At 39.0% G+C, this 21,452-nt stretch overlaps 1 protein-coding gene and 1 long non-coding RNA gene across 2 annotated transcripts; both read left to right on the top strand.

The window, feature by feature from the left end:
• Positions 1–346: 346 nt before the first annotated feature.
• LOC116106437 lies at positions 347–1,263 on the top strand. The gene is made up of 3 exons (XR_004124317.1): positions 347–601; positions 836–920; positions 1,237–1,263. It is a non-coding gene; the product is annotated as an uncharacterized LOC116106437 (long non-coding RNA).
• Positions 1,264–2,575: 1,312 nt separating this feature from the next.
• LOC116106436 (ATP-dependent zinc metalloprotease FTSH 4, mitochondrial-like) lies at positions 2,576–21,139 on the top strand. The gene is given in 6 exon segments (XM_031392802.1): positions 2,576–2,699; positions 2,813–2,937; positions 19,185–19,633; positions 20,062–20,479; positions 20,481–20,789; positions 20,792–21,139. Coding segments are annotated over 5 exon segments (1,449 nt in total). The 5' UTR covers positions 2,576–2,699; positions 2,813–2,844; the 3' UTR covers positions 20,972–21,139.
• Positions 21,140–21,452: the final 313 nt, after the last annotated feature.

The raw sequence follows: 21,452 nt of genomic DNA, 5'->3' as shown, positions 1-21,452 counted from the left end.
AAGTTTACAGTGTTGTATGAATTTATATAAAAATGTAAAACCAGTTCAATGGTGTAACTATAGAATATTTCCAATAAAGAATTTCCTAGAGTCACTCCTAAATATCATGTCAATTGCTTGATTGCAGGATGCATAATTCCAGCAACAATAATCTTCTTTCCATATTACATCATAGAGTTATTTAATTAAACAGAAAGACTCCACTAGTCCACTTACAAAAGGGTTTTGATAGAAGCCCTATACAAAGTGATATGATCATTCGTCACATCATCACTTGTTCAACTCAGTCTTTTGTAAAATATTTAATAACTAATTAATTATATTAGTTACAATGTTTTGGGGCGATTCGTGTTGGTTTAAACGGCTAAACTTGGCCCCGTTAGGCACCACCGCCGTGGGTTACCATGCTTGGCCTGTTAGTTGCTCGCCCGCACAGAAAGACCACAAAAAAGTAGCTTAAAAATCAGCATCGGTTCACCGGAAAATGAGTGTAGAGAACCCATGGCGGTTGCCATTCACGGAGTGGTGGAGGGAGCTCCTCGGGCTGCAGGTGGAGCGTGGTTGATTGGGCAATTTCACACGGGTGGAGCTCTGTGTTAAGGTAGGATTCAGAATAAAATATTGATGTAATTTGGATAGGATAGGGAGATATTTATCAGGTCTCGTTTGAGATTGCATCTTTATTTAATATGAATTAGCTTGTGTTTGGCTAAATATTGTTAGAGCTGAATCTTGATCGAACATTCATGTTTCACAGCTGATTTACTGATATTTTGTGTTTTCCGCTGCTTTTTTTTTTTTCCCATCAATTGGACTCCATATTTTGCTTCATTAGGTTTCTAAGCATCGATATGATTTGGGGCAAGTCAAAAATCTGTTTGTTAGAACTTATACTGTCAACAAGTTTGGAGGTGCTGGAGGTATGCATTTCTATGTCATCTAGAAGTTATGCATTTGTCTCACTTTTATTATTAATTTTTGTTTTTGAATATTTAATTGATTGTTGTTATTTGGTTAAGACTTACTTTGTTTTGAGGAAGTGTGTTGCTCTGGTAGTTTTTTTGATAGTTTGCTGTTCTGCTTCTAAATATCTTAAAAACAGACTTGAGTTGCTCTATTTTCTTCTTCGCCTTTGGACTTTGCATAGGCATTACATGAAGCAAAAGATTAGGCAATCTTTTTTGTTTATCTTTGTTTTCAGTTACAAGAATACTTTCCTTTTCTTTCTTTTTACAGGTAAAAGCAGTGTTCTGAAAATCGGACCGGACCATCCGGTTGGACCGCCAGCTGGCAGTATCTCCGGTCCGGTATCTTCTAAAAATCGGTATTTTCAGTTAAACCGGATTGAGCCGTAGTTGGACCACCGAAATAGTGCTGAGTCGTGGTCCAATCGCGGTCCAATCGCAACTCAATCTTGTCGGATTCCGGCATCATTTGAGGGAGAAAACACCACCATTCTACTTGATAGCATCTCTACGACAAAACCCATCCATTTTCAGTGGCTATCGTCCAACCTTCATCGCTCGCCATCCACCTAAAGTTCACACGACCATCGGACTTTCTTCCTGATTCTGACAATTTCTGACGCCGATGGAACTCCCTAACACCACCATCAAATTCGCCGGAACCTATACATCAAAAGCCCCATGATTCCAAACTTCGATTGGCTGTCGATTGTCACTGCCGCCACCACTCACCAGCCTCTTCACGTGACAGGGGTGTTTTAGACATATTTCAAACCTTAAGGGAGTATTATAGCGGTGTTTTTCATGAATTTCAAACATTTAGGGACTAAAAGTAATTTTATAGGATACTGTCCAATCGACCAATCCAACCGGAAACCTGACCCTTGAACGGGTCATAGTCCGGTTCGGTTTTTGGAACATTGGGTAAAAGTGCTCAACAAAGGTTACAGTCAAATTATGCTGGTAATTTCGCTCATAGAATACATGATGCAGATGAAGCAAGTGAGGTTGCCCAGCTTCCAAAACTTGTTTGTCGAAATGATCCTGAAGCAGTGATTAGACTATTTGATAGCCAACCGTCATTACATTCTAACCAAGCAGCACTCAATGAATATGTTAAAGCATTAGTTAAAGGTGACAGGCTGGATGACATTAAGCTGGGTGGGAAAATAAATTTCTTATTTTACAAATATATCAGCATTGAGGGCATTGAATATACTGATGGAGTGCAAAGTTGGGCAAAATGAAGATGAGATGTTTAAATCATTTTGCAAATTATTCCTGGTTTTCACAAAGACATTCCTGATTCAGATATGCATGTTGCTAGGTGGGCATGCTAGTATTGTTATGAAAAATTAAGCAAAGAAGATACCTACTAGTTTGAAATCTGGCCTGTGTTTATCTGTTTAAATTTTGGAATGTGTTTTTGCTTTGTTACAGATGTTATTTATTTTATTTTTTATTTGTTAAGCAGGAGGTTTCTATGATATTTGTAGGTGTTGCCAACTCAGCAAGGGAAGAAGAAATTATAGGAGCCTTTTCGGCTCTTAAGAATGTGGGAAAATCAACAAAAGATGCTATCCTTGGAACTGCCAGGGCTCCTGTACACATGGTGCCAGCTAAAGGAGGGTATTTTAAAGAGCAGTTGTGGCGTATGATTCGCACAATTTTTACTGGGTTTTCTATTGATTTCTGGTGTTGGAGCACTTATTGAGGATAGAGGAATCAGTAAAGGTATAACTATATATGATACCTTTTGGTTTTACTATGATATTGGTCACTGGGACAGATTCAAATTGAAGTTAATGTAACACAGTTTTTCATATTCGTAATTCTCTATGTTTTAGGACTTGGTTTACATGAAAAAGTGCAGCCTAGCATGGAATCTAACACAAAGTTTAGAGATGTAAAGGGTGTTGACGAGGCAAAACAAGAGCTTGAAGAAATTGTCCACTATCTTTGAGATCCAAAGGTAAATCACTAATAATCATCTCTCTATGTATGCGCGAGTGCATACAATTACACTGCTGTTAGTCTATCTCTGTGTGAATGTTTATGTGACTGATAGAACACTAACCCGTTAACCACCAAGAAACACACAACAAATCTATCCAATACGAATTCGCAATCAATAAGCACAGTAAAGAAAAGGAAAAAAAACTCTATATTGACATTAAAATAGAACAGTACATCTAGAGATCATGTTCTATCATTTACCCAGCAAACAAGCAACAAATTGGAACAATTCTAAGTACAGCAAAAACAAAGATAAGACTGAACTTCGAGAGTCAGTCACCTCCCTTTCTAAACCTTAGCCTTCTTTTCTCAGTATCCCTCAATTCCCTCTATCCATCACTTTTATTCCTTGACACCTTTTGCTCTTAACCGAATTCTTCTTCCTTCCAATCTCCTTAATCCACCAGTCCTCCCAAAAACAACTCCTAACACTCATGCAAAACAAATATTCCTCTACTTCTCACCTCTACCCTTCCTACTATAGACCAACCTCCTAAGTGGCTTATCATTACCCTCCCCAAGGAGAACCGCATTGTCCTCAAGGTGGAAGGAAGGAAATTGAGAATGGATTGTGTCAAAATCCTCCCAAGGGTTTTCATAAGGAGGTAAGCCTTTCCATTGAATTAGTACCTCCCATTGTCCATTCAAGAGATTTCTTTTCTTGAGTATAGCCTCAGGTTCAACCTGCAAAATAAAATCTTCATTGAGGGCTGCCGGTAGGGGTTGGCTATTGGGGAGTGGGGAAGTTGCCTTCTTCAATTGCGAGACATGGAAAACGTCATGAATACGAGCTGAGGGAGGTAATGCTAGCCTGTATGCCACTGCTCTAATTCTGTCCGTGATCACAAATGGATCATAAAGGCTCGGACTAAGTTTCTCATTATATCGATGAGCTAGAGATCTTAATCTGTAGGGCTGTAACTTCAAATACACAGATTCCCCTATCTCAAATGTAACTTCTTACTGTTGGTTATTAGCATAAGTCTTCATTCAGTTTTGAGCCTTGAGGAGATTCACCTTTAACTCCTCCATGATATTGTTGTGATTCCAGAGTTGGTGGTTGACTTCATCGACTGAGGAAGTGTGGTCAGCATACCTCAACACCGTTGGAGGGTCGCGTCCATATAGAGCCTTAAATGGACACATACCTGTGGAGCTACTATAAGTCGTGTTGAACCAAAACTTTGCCCATGGAACCCATCTCGGCCACTGTTGGGGTTGGTTATTGACAAAACACCTGAGGTACGTCTCCAAACATCAATTTACCACCTTGGTTTGACCATCCGTTTGCGGGTGGTAAGCTGAGCTCATGTGCAGTTGGGTTCCTGACTGTTTAAATAATTCTCCCCAAAAGTGGCTCATGAAAACTTTATCACGATCTGAAACAATGGTGCAGGGAAACCCATGCAGCCATACTACCTCTTTGATAAACAGATCAGCTATCCCTTTAGTTGTGTAAGGATGTTTGAGAGTTAAAAAATGGCTGGTTTTTGTAAGACGATCAACAACTACCAGAATTGTATCTACCCCATGAGCTTTTGGAAGCCCCATAATAAAGTCCATAGAGACATCTTCTCACACTTGGTTAGGAATGGGCAATGGCTGTAGCAAATCCGTTGGACTCAAGGCGTTGTATTTGTTCTGTCAGCAAATAGTGCAGGCTTCCACAAGCCCCATAATATCTTTCTTCATCCCCTCCCAAAACACTACATTTGTGATGCGTTTATATGTATGAAAGAAACCCAAATGGCCCCCAATGGGCGAGGAATGAAACTCATGTAATATTTTCTAGATATGAGGTCTAGATTTAGGCACCATGTAACGCCCCACTTGAGGTACATAGTTTAATTGTGTTGTCTTACTTGAATGCTTATTGTTTTTTCCTCATTTGAGTTGGTTTGTTGTTGTTATAGTTTGGTTGGTCCATGGTTGAATTGATATTGGGAGTTGGTTGAGTGGTTGCCCTGAAATTTGTAAAGACTTGGCGAATTTTTGTGTTACAGACTTCGCCGGGGCGAAGAAGAAGCTTTGCCGCGGCGATGAAGTTCTGCAACCTATGGTATAGGTTGTGTAAGTTTTCACCGGGGCTAAGAAAGATTCTTCACCGCGGCGAAGGGCTTGACAAAATGTGTATTGAGTTTCTAGATAATTCTTCCTTTGGGGCACAATGACCATTCTACCCCTAATTAGCAGGAAAAGTGGTGAGTGAAATGCAAGGAAATGGCATGGAGAATAGTTTAAATGGGGGTGCATTTGCAAAGAATTAAAAGGGCAAAGGTGGAATTCCTAAGAAAGAGTAAGGGTAAATTAGGAAAGAAGGTGTAAAATATGAGTAAATAAGGGTTAAGTCTTAGAAACCCCTTCATTCTTCTTCTTCCACCGCCATACTCATTCACCATTTTCTCTCTACTTTCCATCCAATCCTTCAAGGATTTTAAAGGGCTTTTGAGTAGTTTTTTTGTAGAGATGTTTTTTAAGGCATCCTAAGGTAAGGACCTTTATTCTAGATGTGAAATTTTGCTATAAAGGTGTTAAGGTCTTATTGTGTTATTGTTAAAAAGTGTAAAGAAAAGACATCGACCAAAGGAAAGAGAAGTGCTAGTGGAATCACACCATCTCAAGGTAAGTAAATCCAACTCAAGCTAAAGTTTAAGAAATCCTTGAGTAGAGATTTCTTTATATATGTATAAATGATGCTTGTTGAGAAATTGAGTAGAGACATATGTTTATTTGTTGAGAAATTGAGTTGAGACGAGTATTCATGTTGTAGTGTTGGATATGCTCTCTTTATGGGAAGTGTTAATGTGTGATGAGTTGAGATAAAGTTGGAGGAGATTGAGTAAATATTTGGGAGTGTTCTTTTATGATAGGAGTTATGTCCATAGAAGGGAATTTCTTCCTATTTTGGATGGTTACAAAGAGAAATAGAGTTGTAGTTAGAGAAGAGTTTTTGTATGCACATGAGTTGTTTGATGAAATGCCTAAGAGAAGTTTGAGAATGATTTATGAACTTTATTTCTTGCAACATTGCATATTGGCATTTCCTAAGTGCATTAATGAGCATGAACCATCCATATGCATTAATTGTGCATTGAGAAGTAGCTTGAGAAAGAGTAGAGAATTTTGGGAATAGACTACTCTAAGAGTTGAGAAAAAGTAGAGACCTTTGTGCTTAAACTACTCTAAGAGCTAAAGAAGAGAATAGAGTAGGTTGTGTGATGGGGAACCCGTGAGTGATGAGTAAAGTCACGAGAGTGGGTGCTTTGTGATCCCCAGCCGTGCCTCTAGTCAGATGAGGCTGTGACCGTCACGAAGAGTGGAACATGAGGTTCCAGCCATGCCTCCGGTCAGAAGGGGCCATGACATTCGATAGATAGAGAGAAAGAATATACACTCACATGGCCAAGGGTTTCGAATCCATGCATAACCAAATCCGATCGGTACAGAAATGAGTAGAAGTCACGTAGAGCGGGAGAGTTCCCGGTCGTGCCTCCGGTAAGATGAGGCCGTGACATACACTAGAGAGTGTATAGAAAAGAGTATGAGAAACAGAAATGAAAGATAACAGAAATGAGAAGAGAAGAGCGTAAGGAATGAATTAAGAGAAAGAGTTACGGGGTATAGACGAGTAGAGGATTTACTTATTGAGTATTATTTGTGCTCACCCCGTTGTTTTTCTATGTTTTTGCAGATTCTAGATGAGGACGCAGTTGGATGGATGTCGGTGGGCGAGGAGGAGTAGTTACACTGTCCACCACACTTTTGAGAACTTTTGTAAATAATACTGACTTTGTGTAAAGAATATGTATAGTAAATGAAAGAAAATTTTTGGGCCTAACTATTTTTATTAATGTACTCATATTTCATTATATGTATTTTTATGAGTATAGTAGTATCAAGCAGTTATTACACACCACCAGTCTGTCATGATACAACAAATGTCGTCCCACCAATCTGAAATGAGGATGGCTATTTGGGTCGATCAAAAGTTGTTCCATGATCTCGCGTAACTTGCATCTTGATGAATGGCATCTTCTAAATCTGTTATACCCGAGAAGCAACTCATAGAAAGAGCGTGATTCTCAACAACTTCCGGCATTCTAGAGAGAGTATATGCTGCCTTGTTTAGTAGCCCAGGTTTGTACTGAATTATAAAATCTAACCCCAATAACTTGATAATCCATTTTTGCTAATTCTCACTCAACAATTTCTGGTCAATTCAGAAGTGAAGACTTTGCTGATCTGTCCTGATAACAAAATGTCTTCCCAAAAGATAATGGCGCCATTTTTGCATAGCCATAACTATAGCCATTAATTCTCATTCATAAACTGATTTAAGTTTGGAATTTAGAGACAAACCTTTGCTGAGAAAGGCAATAGGTCGCCCCTTCTGCATCAACACGACCCCTAAACCATTCCCAGAAGCATCAGTCTCTATGATAAATTCCTGTGTGAAATTAGGCATTTAGAGGATTGGGACACTCATCATGAGTCTTTTTAAATCTTCAAAAGCACCTTGAGCTACTATACTCCATACAAATGAATCTTTCTTTAATAGAGCAGTGAGTGGGAGGGCTATCTTTCCATAATCCCGAACAAATTGTCGATAATATCCCGGAAAACCAAGAAACCCTTTAAGGGCCCTGATGTCCCTTGGCGCTGGTCATTTAGTAATGCTCTCTATCTTTGAGGGGTCAACCGCCACTCCTTTTGCTGAGATCACATGCCTCAAATATTCTAACTGTTGTTGTCCAAAAATGTATTCCTTCTTACTGACCACCAATTGATTATCTAATAGTGTCTTTAAGATAATGCTTAGATGTCTTGCATGCTCACCCATCTCCTTACTGTAAATCAATATGTCGTCGAAGAAAACTAACAAAAACTTCCTCAAATACGGCTTGAATACATCATTCATTACTGCTTGAAAGGTGGCTGGTGCATTGGTGAGGCCAAAGGGCATAACTATAAATTCTTAGTGCTCTTCGTGTGTTCGGAAAGCTGTTTTGTGTGTGTCCTCTGGTTTAACTCTGATTTGATGATAGCTTAATTTCAAATCAAGCTTGGAAAACACATTTGCCCCTTCTAACTCGTCGATAGTTGGAATTGGGAATTTGTTTGGAACTGTCACCTTGTTAACTGCTCTATAATCCACACAGAATCTCCACCCCCATCCTTCTTCTTTACTAGTAAAATAGGACTTGAGAATGGACTTATGCTAGGCTTTAAAATCCCAGAGGCCAACATTTCCTTGACAATGCGCTCTATCTCATTTTTCTGATAATAAGGGTACCTATAAGGTCTGAGGTTTGGTGGTTGAGTTCCTGGAACTAATTGAATGTGTTAGTGAACGACCCAGTTACGCAGTGGAAAACAAAAACATAAACTACATGGATCGTTCCTTAGAACCAAGATCCGGGTACAAAAATCACAGTTTATATAAAAATAATCAAATATGCAGAAAAATCAATTCAAGGTTTAAGAACCATACCCACGTTGGAGGCTCCTCCAATTTTATCTCTGAACGTGTTTTGCTATCGACCCAAGTGTAGGATCAAACCGATGAAGTCCACATTAAGACAATCACAAAGAACTAAGGAGGGATTTGCTAGATTCTCCTTAGCTTTAAGAAACAAGAAGAAAAATCAAAAGAATTTGATTTCAAAGCAAAATAGCAATGTGGCGTGGGAAAGAGTGTTTTTGGGGTTGTGTGTTTTCTTTCTCAATCAAAGAATGAATCATTTTATTAAAAATCACTCACACACCTTTTTTTTTTTATAGTTATATTTTAGTTGCCTTATTCCCTTATGGAATAGGCTTGGGCTCCAACCCAAACACCTCATGTTTCCAAACACTCCAAATTAGATATTTATTTTAATTCATCATTATCTTCAATTAAAATCAATTAATACATATTTAATATATATATTAACATTTAACAATAATGATAATTTATTTAAATATATGCTAATACATATTTAAATGTAATTTCACTTATTTAATTTTTCTAACAAATTAAATAAAAGGCTACGACCTTAGCAAATTTAATTGCACTGTGAAATTACCAAAATACCCTTTCTCCTAAAAAGATGAAAACGCCCTTCTTTCTTCTTGAGTCTTAAATTATCTTCTATGTGTGTGACCCATAGGCTCCTCATCATATCGGTAGTGTATAGTATCGTGATTAACACCAATTAATCGTCTCACTAATACACAGACCAAGATTGGCCCCTAGCAAGGCATCATGGCCACCCGATAGATTCGGATTCAGCAAAGTAGCTACCTATCAACGATATGGTTACCGTACAATTCAATCCTTTCATCATACGTTATCTCGACGAGATGAAGGCATAAAATAGTGTCAACCTTCGATTACTCTCGATATTATGTATTCAGTTTTTGGACCAATAACTTGTATTATAAACCGGATAGAGCAACAACTCGATCTCACTATGGCCACAGTTTTAGTGTCATTACCATATACTGAATTGTGCCGTGAGATAACTCTTTCCCGTACCCAAGAATGATGAATCCTCTGTCAATCCACCATAGTCTTGATACACTCCTTGATGTAGCCAATCACCACTGTATTGACAACTCTGAATAGAACTACGTTAGGCTAGTGTCATACTGCATCAATCGGTGCACAAGGCACTCCGGTGATCTCAAGTCTAAGGATTACATGCACCACCATTCGTTAGAGGATTTGTTCTATAGACACTGGGGTTACCATCCATATGGAATCCTCTGGTGGGTCAGTCTAGTGAACTTGCTGCGGTATATTCGCCTACAACAAGCACCCATGTGTTGCACTAGGTTGTCACCAAACAACCTTGACAAGTGAGATCAGTCACTGCCTTTCGATAGGGTCGTTCAACACTATGATATCCTTATTGTATTATATGTGCCCTTCCTTCAGAATAATATTGGGGCTACGGACGTTTCTAGAATGGCCACCATATGTGCTCATAGGGTTCTCACTATCAAGATTTGAAACACTTGATACCCTCGTCACGGTTCTACCATTCTAAGGACATATGTCAATACATATTGCAATAATAATGATTTACGCGATATAGAATAAAATGTCTTTTATTGATTAATGACCATTATTATAAAGAGTCAATTCTACAATAATTGATTGGCTTTAGGGCATCTACTCTAACAGAATGGTGTGGTCTCTCGATCTGGCAGGTGGTAGTCCTGAGAGTGGGTTAAAAACTTGACTAAATTTCTCCAACACATCCAGCAATCGATCATCAATATCCCCATTTTCATCACACTGTGTCTGAATCTGTCCAAATTCTATCAAACAACCTTGGCCCTCACGTTGCAATGCCTTAATCATAGCTTTGAGAGACACTATTGTTTTGTTAACTGGTGGATTTCATGCAAACTAACTGTCTGATCTCCCAATTTAAACCTTATTGTTTGCTTTCTCCAATTAGTGACTGTCTCACCTAGAGTCTCCAGCCACGCAATTCCCAGAACAACATCAGCACTACTCATGTCAAATGGAAAGAAGTTTTGAACAATGGTAACACCTTGTAAGTCCATACAAACATTTCTACACTCTCCTTCATACCTCACGCTATACCCATCACCCACTCTAGCCCCAAAAGACCGAGTTCCTAATATCGGTATCCCCAACATTTTAACCACCTCAAAACTGATAAAATTGTGGGAAGCCCCACTATCAATCAATACAATCAACTCCTTACCTTTGATTCTTCCTTTAAGCTTCATTGTCTTTGGACCATTGATCCCCACCACCGAGTTGAGAGAAAGCTCGACATTACCTTGTTGACACTAGACTTTATGTTCAATTGTTTCTCCACCACCAATCGATTCTGGTTCATCTTCCTCTTCATCAATTTAGATGATTTGGAACTGTTTTTCACCACATTTATGTCCAAGAAAGAACTTACCGTCGCATCTAAAACAAAGGCTCTTCTCTTTTTCCTTTTGGATTTCTACATCTGTCATCTTTCTAAATGGAAACTCTTTCCTTTGAAAGGTTGGTCGATCAAAGGTTCGAAAAGAAGATGTGGCTAGTCATGAGGGGAGTAATTGTGCGACAAACTCTGTATTGAGGATTCAGGTGTTTGTTGGTTGTAATTGGAAATAGGGGTTGATTTTAGGGATTTTTGGAGAATTTGGGAATTTTGGGTTGTCATTGGGTTAGGTCAAATTTCTGGATCTATGGTTGTTGAACTCGTATAAAAGCCCAGGTCCATTCATAAGGGAAAACTTAGCTGCTCCTAATCGGGCTTCTTCTAAAGCCTTGTGAAATCAGAAGAATTTTCTTCATATTGATTGTGAACAAAATACAACAATATATACACATTCAACAGTCCATATAAGGAAATGAAATAATCTAAACTGGGAAAGGGAATGATCTAATTTCCTATTCTAAAGATCCTATTTCTAAAACATTTGATTTGTACAACTCAACACTCCCCCTCAAGTTGGGGCATATAAATCATATACACCAAGCTTGTTACAAATAAAGTCAATACGAGGACCCTTAAGTGATTTAATGAGGATATTTGTTATCTAATCACTTGAGCTGACATGACTAGTGGTAATACAACCAGATAAGATTTTCTCTCTGATAAAATGACAGTCAATTTCTATATGCTTAGTCCTCTCATGAAACACCGGGTTGGAGGCAATATGGAGAGCAGCTTGATTGTCACAAAGTAACTTCATCTTTACTACTTCTGTAAACTTCAATTCTTGGATTATTGCTTCAACCAAATGAGCTCAGAAGTTGCAAGAGCCATTGCATGGTATTTTGTCTCTGCACTCGATCTGGCAACGACATCTTGCTTCTTACTTTTCCAAGATACAAGGTTTCCTCCCACAAGAATACAAAACCCTATAGTGGAACGTCTATCAATGAAGAACCTACCCAATCAGCATTAGAATATTCGACAATCTGTGTATGACCCCTGTTTTCATATAATAGACCTTTGCCTGGTGTACCCTTGATATATCCTAAAATCCGAATAATTGCATCCCAATGACCGTCATAAGGAGACTGTAGAAACTGACTAACAACACTGACGGAGAAGGAAATATCAGGTCGTGTAATGGTGAGATAGTTAAGTTTATTAACCAGTCTTCAGTATTTCCCAGCATCTGCAAGAGGCTCCCCCTGTCCAGGTGAGAGCTTTGAATTAGGATCCATAGGAGAGTCTATCAGTCTACAGTCTGACATCCCTGTTTCTTCCAAAATATCCAGTGCATATTTCCTCTGAGAAATAACAATACCTGAGCCAGATTAAGCCACTTCGATACCAAGGCAGACTTCCCCTGAGCAACAAAGCCAGGCGGTTGCTCCATATAGATTTCTTCTTAAAGCTCACCATGAAGAAGGACATTCTTAATGTCTAATTGGTACAAAGGCCAGTGGCAGAGAGCAGCCATAGATAAAAACAAGTGGACAGAAGACATCTTAGCCACAGGAGAAAATGTCTCATAATAATCTAACCCATAAGTCTGAGTATACCCTTTTGCAACCAACAGTGCCTTCAGTCGATCAACCTGACCATCTGAGCCAACCTTGACAATATAAATCCAATGAAAACCTACAGCTGATTGGCTGGGAGGCAAAGCAACTAATTCCCAAGTATTACTATGATGTAAAGCAGTCATCTCTTCAACCATAGCTTGATGCCAGTCGGGATCAGTTAATGCCTCACGAACATTAGAAGGAACAGAGACAGAAGAAATGGTTGACACAAAAGCATAATATGATGGAGATAAGCAGCGATAACTAAGAAAATTATAGATCGGATGAGGGTTGCGAGTGGACCACATACCTTTACGAATTGCAATGGGAAATTGGTCTTCAAGAGGTAGGGCTGCAGCAGTAGAGGAATTTGACGCAGGAGGATCAGGAACAGGAGCCTCAGGAACATCATCAAGAACAGTGTCAGTAGCCGTACTCGGAACAATAGCATCACCTAGAGGAGGAGACTCACCCATAGGGGTAGAACTTGGAGGAATAGTAACAACCTCTGCTAGATGATTATAAGTAGACTCAATGTAGGTGATAAGAGTGTAATTTACATATTTTTTGTTCCTATCATATTATGTTTTTGTTATGTTTTATGCCTAATTGAGTTGATTAGAGTTTATTTTGTAAGTTTGGCATATTTGGATAGACTTTAGGAAATAATTAAGAAAAGATTAGGAAATTCCAGATTTTCCAGATTTTTCGTTATTCTGACCAGTGCTGCGTTTTTCAGGTTTTTCATGGAGTCAGATTTCTCGATTGCAAAAGTGTCCTTCAGAAGAAGTAAAGTTGACAAATCAAGCTTTCTAGGAAGGTATTATGGGCGAAAATCCGAGTTCGTTTGGGTTCTCAGTAGTCGTTACAAAACCGGACCTGGAATCCTAGTCGCGGTAGGATTTCCTAGCTGAGCATTGAATCTTCGAACGGACCTAACTAGAGCGTCAGATATCGAAAGTGGGTAATTCAAAAGCCCAGATTCATCTAAACATCTGGGACTACAATTTTTATGAAGTGACTGAGCCCAGAAAAGAACTTTTACATGGCGAGAATCCTGGTGCAAGCTGGAGACGAATTCTGGAATCTATATCTGATAAGATTTTGTCAAATCTAGAAGTCTTATCTTTTAGGAAACGTCTAGGAAAGATTTTCCGTGATTCCTGGGATAGAATTAGGAGAAAAACATGTTATTTATTCAGGAGTGTTAGGTTAACCAGGAGAGAGGAGAGACAGCAGTAGTTTTTAGTTTTTTTTCGGTTTTCTTTTACTTTCTACGTCAAGATGTGAGGCTGATCTTTCTTCTTCAGTTCAAGGGGATTTTGAAGCCTAAATTCATGTCATTGGTGTAGCCTAACTTCAGTAACATTGTTCTTAATCTTGTTTTTATTGGAATTGTTTATGTTATTCTGTTTTAATTGTTTATAATTTTCTGTTTGGGTGATTTAGTAATGGCCTGCTGAATTATTTCATCGGAATTTTATCTGTTAGAGTTAGGAATTGTGATCCGTAATTGTCCTTTTTCTATTCAACAAGTGACACATGATGATAGCTGATTATGGACAAGTTTTCGGTCTATTGTCTTGAATAACATAACCTAAGTTAAATAATCCGAGCTTGCGTGATTGTTGCTTAGATTGATCTATTCTCCTATTTCTTAAGGCTGCCATTGAATTAAATTTAGAGAGCTTGTTCTAGGTTGTTCAAGGGTTAGTATCTACTCGAAGAGCTTATTTCAGTAGTGACAAACTAAGGGAGAATTCGGGTAACAGAACTTGTTGTTTCCTAGGGTCAGTAGTTCCACAAGAACGAGATAGAACAGTGTTATGGTTACTTTATGTCCAATGCATGTTTAGGTGGATCTTGAACCGAGAACTAATTGTGTTTAATTTGATATTTTCTACCATTTGAGATTTCTTTGTTTTACTTTAGTTTGCGTTGTCTACAACCCGCTTTCATTACCGTTGTCATGTTTACTGTTTAGGATTTTATTTGTTTTGTTATTTTTGTTGTGGTTATTGGATAGAACATAGGAATTAATCGAACCATTCCCTGTGGGATCGACCCTTACTTACCCTATATATAATTCAGTAGTTAGGTTAGGAAGGTTATTAATTTGGAGCATTCGACACGCTACCAGTAGGGTATAGAAGGACAGTGGTGATAGAATCACTGTCTGATGTAGAAAAGAAAGGAGAAGACTAAAAAAAAGTAACATCGGCGGATAGAAAGTATTGAAGAATGGATAGAGAATAACACCTATAACCCTTTTTAAGTCTTGAGTATCCTAGGAAAATGCATTTGGTAGATTTGGCAGACAGTTTGTTGGTACCTGGGGTAAGGATATGGACAAAACATGTGCAACCAAAGATACGTGGAGGAAGAGAGTATAACTGTTGATTAGGAAACAAAACATAATGAGGGACCTGGTTTTGTAGGACAGAAGAAGGCATCCTATTAATCAAGAAACAGGCAGTTAACACAACATTTGCCCAGAACTAGAAAGGAACCTGATTGTGTAAAAGCAGGGTTCGGGTAGTTTCAATCAAATGTCTATTCTTACGCTCAGCAACTCCATTTTGTTATGGAGTATAAACATAAAAGGATTGATGGAGAATACCCTGAGATGACATGAATTCGGTAAAGGGAGCGAAAAAATATTCACGAGCATTATCACTCTGAAACACACGAATAACAACATTAAATCGTGTCTTAATTTCAGCACAAAAGGATTCAAATATAGAAAATAATTCGGAATGACTTTTTATTAAAAATAACCAAGTGCAACGAGAATAATCATCAATAAACCTAACAAAATATGAAAACCCTAAAATGGATGAGACTCGACAAGGACCCCAGATATCGGAATGAACTAACTCAAAAGGGGACGTAGCCTGTTTATTGACACTCTTTGGAAATGTACTACGAGAATATTTTCCAAGTTGACAGGACTCACAATTTAAAGACGATAAAGTAGATAAACCTAGAACCATCTTCTGAAGCTTTGTTAAACTAGGATGACCCAAACGATTATGAAGAAAAGAGGAGAATCGAAGACAGTGTAGGCAATGGGGGCAGAAGGTAACTTGAGATGATAGAGGCCATGTGACTCATGTCCTACGCCAATCATTCATCCTGTGTTGTAGTCTTGTATAACAACAAAATCATTAGTAAAAGTGATAGAACAATTTAAAGAGCGGGTGAGTTTACTGACAGATAGAAGGTTAAAAGGGCAATGGGGAATATACAAGACCAAATCTAAAGTCATGAAGGAAAGTGGTTGTGGACGACCTACTGCTTTAACAACTGCTTTGGTCCCATTGGCTAAGGTAACATGAGATAAAGAGGTAGTATTAATAAGGCGAGAAAGCAAATGGGGGTTACCAGAGATATGATTCGATGCACCAGAATCAAGAACCTAAGACCCTTGAGGAGACAACTAAGTGAGGCATGCAATTGATTTTCCTGACTGAACGATGGAAGCAACAGATGAAGAAGACTGCTTATTTACCTGGAACTAGAGATATTCATCATAATCAGCACCTGTAAGAGTCAAGGATGGCTGACTTGGTTCTTCAGAAGATTCAGAATGATGATAAGGATAAGCGACATTGGCAACCCGAGGAGGACGCCCATGTAATTTGTAGCATTTTTCCCGGATATGCCCCCACCTATGACAATAACTACACTTGGGTTGACCTCCCCTGCCAACGATCCCCTTGTTCTCCTTTAATAAAAGTTTGAGACTGAGAGGCCAGGACAGAAGAATCAACTGAGGAAGATCCAACCACAACACCAAGGGAGGAGACTCGAAGTAGTCGAGCAAAAACTTCATCAAGAGAAGGCACAGTAGCACTTGCTAGAATCTGATCTCGTACTGGAGTGAGAGCAAGACTGATAATGGCAAGAGTAAGAACCATAAAGAATTTGTCTCGTTGTGCCAGATCTTCTACTTTAGACTTACCAACGGGTAATAACAAATTAAATTCTGCCTTGAGAGAGACCATCCTGCCAAGAAAGTCAAACATGCCCACATCTTGCTATTTGAGATTTATCAAATTGGACACAACATAATAGAGTCTCCGGATAACATTAGAATAAAGCAATTTGGCTTGTCGCCATACCTCAAAATAGGTTCGATATATTTTATAAGTAGAATGAAGGTGAGGGTCAATAGATTGCCATAATAAACCACAAACCAAAGCATCTGTCTTTACCCAAGTAGTCTAATCATTCGTAACATCTTCAACCTTAGTGGTCAAGTGATCCTCCAGACCATGTCCCATACACCACAGTTCAACAGAGGCAGCCCATGAGGAATAATTGGAGATGCCTATTAATTTTTCAGTTGTGATAGGAGGAAAAGACAAAAAAGAAATGGAACCTGATTTGGTGTTGGATCCTTCAAGGAGCATGATTGTCTTATGGGAGAGATTTAACTGATCTAGGATGAAAAACAAAACTAATTTTGGGCAGATAAAAAAGAGAGGATATTCTGACGATAATGGGCTATTTCTGACGCTAGTGATGACAATGCAGCGTCGGACGATGATGGGTGTGCTCGCCGGCTGTGTCTGTGCATAGATGCTGGCGGTGAGACCTCACGTTCTCCGAAAAATATTGCCAAAAAAAGAAAAGAATTTTTTTCTAGGGTTTCTGATTTCTTAGCTCTGATACCATGTGAAATCAGAAGAATTTTCTTCATATTGATTGTGAACAAAATACAACAATATATACACATTCAACAGTCCATATACGGAAATGAAATAATCTAAACTAGGAAAGGGAATGATCTAATTTCCTATTCTAAAGATCCTATTCCTAAAACATTTGATTTGTACAACTCAACAAGCCTGATTCCTCTCCTCTATTCTTTAGGCCAATTCAATTATTTGTGTTAAAAAGCTGGGTTGGGCTAAATGAACTTTAGCCCTTATCTCAACTTTAAGCCCATTTAAAAATGCAGCCTGTAATATCTCTTCTTTCTCCTCTATCAAAAGTGCAACCACTGCTTCAAACTGCCGATGAAATTCAGCCACTGAACCAGTCTGTCTCATAGCCATTAAGAACTCATAAGGATTATGCTCCTGTGACCCACTAAACCTCTGAAGGAGTGCAAGTTTAAACATGGCTCATGAACTTGCTGGAGCTTTGGATTTGGTCCATTGGAACCAGTTGATGGCCTCACCTTCCATACAAATGGTCGTCGCTGTCAGTTTCCCTTCCTCAGATATTCTGTTAAGGTTGAAGTAACGCTCCACTCTAAAAATCCATCCGTAAGGGTCCTCACTAGAGAATATTGGCATTTCCAATTTTCGTCCTTCCATTTCACTTCGATTCTGGCTATTGTGACCGGACCCATTAGCTCCATTAGGATTTTCTACTTCGTGAGAGCGAACATCTCTCGATGAGCGCATTATTGTTCTGCCAGCTTTTTCTTCATCCTTTCTTCGCACCCAGGATTGTATCTCTAATAAACATTCTCGGATAGTACCCATTTCAACCCCTAACTTGGTAACTTCTTTCTCAACATTGTCCATTCTAGAATGCATTCTCGTCACAACCATTACCCAGAAACCAGTGCTCTGATACCACTTGATAGAACACTAACCTGTGAATCACCAAGAAACACACAACAAATCTATCCAATACTAATCCGCAATCAATAAGCACAGTAAAGAAAAGGAAATAAACTTTATATTGACGTTAAAATAGAACAGTACATCCAGAGATCATGTTCTATCATCTACCCAGCAAACAAGCAAAAAATTGGAACAATTCTAAGTACAGCAAAAACAAAGATAAGACTGAACTTCGAGGGTCAGTCACCTCCCCTTCTAAGCCTTAACCTTCTTTTCTCAGTATTCCTCAATTCTTTCTATCCATCACTTTTATTCCCTAACACCTTTTGCTCCTAACCGAATTCTTTTTCCTTCCAATCTCCTTAAGCCACCTGCCCTTCCAAAAACAACTCATAACACTCATGCACAACAAATATTCCTCTACTTCTCACCTCTACCCTTTCTACTGTAGACCAGCCTCCCAAGTGGCTCATCAGTGACACTGACACTTAAATGGTTGTGCTAGTTGCACACTTAGAAGAGAAATTATGTTGGGGTCTACACTCAAAGGTAATCTATGAAAGAGAGAGAGATTGAATCTTTCTTGATGAAGTCCCCAAACAGTCAACTTTGCCTCTTTTTAATGGGGCATCTTAATGCAAACAATATCTTAGCCATGTCCTCATGGCTTTTGTGTCAGTTTGGGTCCTAGACAAATTTGACACGTAGTTGTCTTCCTGCAAACTGTTCTTAGTATCAAATTCCATGAAAAGAGGTGCTTGTATGCTCGTAGTTGCATACATATCTAGGTGTCATCAATAAGTTAAATTAGGACCTTTGGTTGTCTTGCTTCTGACTGGGCTAGCATGTTGCTTATTCTACCTATGTAAACAATTGATCTTTCTTCAGCAGTTGAGAGTATGTAAATTCTGTTTATATACCCTTCTCTCTTCTCTCGGTGATATGACAATTTGAGTGCATAGAATGGGTCTAGAATCATAAATTAAGATGCAATATCTATGATATTTGTGATTGAAATGTTGGACATTCCCTCTTTCAGTATGTTTCTTAACCCAAAGGAAGGTTGATTTTGATTCCCTGAGTTTTTGGCTTTCCTTGTTACAGCACTTCACTCGTTTAGATGGCAAGCTCCCAAAAGGTGTTTTGCTTGTTGGTCCACCTGGCACTGGAAAAACCATGTTGGCAAGAGCTATTGCTGGCGAAGTTGGGGTTCCTTTCTTCTCATGCAATGGCAGTGAGTTTGAAGGTATGTTTGTTGGTGTTGGAGCTCGGAGAGTGAGACATCTCTTTTCTGCAGCAAAGAAGCGGTCACCATGTATAATATTTATTGATGAGATAGATGCTATAGGTGGAATCCGTAATCCTAAGGATCGACAGTACATGAAGATGACTTTGAACCAGTTGCTAGTAGAGTTAGATAGCTTTAAACAAAATGAAGGAATTATTGTGATTGCTGCAACTAATTTCCCCGAATCATTGGACAAGGCGCTTGTAAGACCTGGACGATTTGATTGCCACATTGTTGTTCCAAATCCGGATGTAGAAGGACGAAGGTGTATTGGAAATCTGAGGTTAAGTTGACAATCACCAGCTCTGCTGATCCTGGACAGTGCTTTGGTTTGGGAATGTCTACCTGACGGTCCTGGCTGAAGTATTTGTCCTATTAGCAATGGGTTATATCCAATTCCAATTGATGCTAGTGTCATAAACTTTTACCGGAATTGTGACTTCTTCCATTTTCTTTAACCAGCTGACATACAATTAAACAATTGCTGGATCTTGATAATCTAATTAAGCCACGAAATTCATGTAAATGTTCTGTTTTTTGTGAGGATATTTTTGCCCATGCTTATATTGCACTTTTATCGTAACCTTGCCGGCTTTGCGGTCTTACAGCCCAGAATATTAGCCTTCATGGGATAGTTCTTCATTGGATGTACTAAATATTTCAACTCGTGCTACTACCATCATTAGTTTTGAGTAATATTCTCTACCTATATGCTCAAATACCTAATTTACCTAATTTTTTTCTTCTTAAATTACAGGTCTTGAAGGCTGATGATGTTGATTTGATGATAATTGCTAGAGGGACTCCTGGCTTCTCAGGTGCTGATCTTGCAAACCTAGTCAATATTGCTGCGCTGAAGGCTGCATTGGATGGAGCCAAAGCTGTGACAATGGCTGATCTGGAGTATGCAAAGGACAAGATCACGATGGGAAGTGAACGCAGGTCAGCTGTCATCTCTGATGAATCACGGAAACTGACAGCTTTCCATGAGGGTGGTCATGCTCTTGTGGCCATCCATACTGATGGGGTGCTTCCAGTTCACAAAGCAACAATAGTTCCCCGAGGAATGTCCCTTGGCATGGTTGCCCAATTGCCTGATAAGGATGAAGCTTGCAAGCATTTCCCGCAAGCAGATGCTTGCTCGGCTTGACGTTTGCATGGGGGGAAGGGTTGCAGAAGAGCTCATCTTTGGAGAAAATGAAGTTTCTTCTGGTGCGTCTTCTGATCTACAGCAAGCAACTAAACTTGCAAGAGCAATGGTTACAAAATATGGCATGAGTAAGGAAGTTGGTGTTGTCACTCACAATTATGATGACAATGGTAAGAGCATGAGCATAGAGACTAGGCTCCTTATTGAGAAAGAAGTGATATACTTTCTGGAAAGGGCTTATAACAATGCAAAAACTATTCTCACCACCCATAGTCCCATAGCAAGGAGCTTCATGCACTGGCTCATGCATTGCTTGAGCACGAGACGCTTACTGGAAATCAGATCAAAAGTGTACTTGCCCAAAGTCAATTCACAGCAGCAGCAACCTCAGCAGATAGTTGCACAATAGAGCAGTTCACAATCCAACCCAGTGCAACCTCCATCAACTCCTAATCCAGCCGCATCAGCTGCTGCAGCTGCAACTGCTGCAGATAAGGCCAAAGGGATTGCACCTGTGGGATCTTAGTCTGGGAGAGGCTGGTAAGGCCTCGGCTATTTATTGAATTGAATGTGCATAGTTTAGTTACTGACTGGCCTTTTTGTTCGAGAACTGTAGTCCCTTTTCTGGTAGACTATGTCATGTATAACCATGTTTTTCAAAATTGAAGAGAAGCTATAGAAGAAGTTAATGGCAGTAGCATTACTTAGACAAGTTATTTTTAGAGTGAATGACAATTTCCCACCCAAGGTTTAGCATAATTACATTTTCCTACCCTTGATTTTTCATAAAAACACTTTCCCATCCATCGTTAATATGTTAGTGAAATCTGTTATCTATTAAGGATACGATGATTGAAAAGAGATAATACCCTTTCCTATTTGACATTGTAATTTTTAACGATTTAATTTCATGTAAGTAGAGACAATTACCAGT

Source organism: Pistacia vera, unplaced genomic scaffold (genome assembly GCF_008641045.1).
Source record: "Pistacia vera cultivar Batoury unplaced genomic scaffold, PisVer_v2 Contig514, whole genome shotgun sequence".
In the NCBI taxonomy this organism is placed as follows: Eukaryota; Viridiplantae; Streptophyta; class Magnoliopsida; order Sapindales; family Anacardiaceae; genus Pistacia; species Pistacia vera.
Note: the sequence above shows the minus strand (reverse complement) of the source record. Positions and strands in the feature narration are given on the sequence as shown.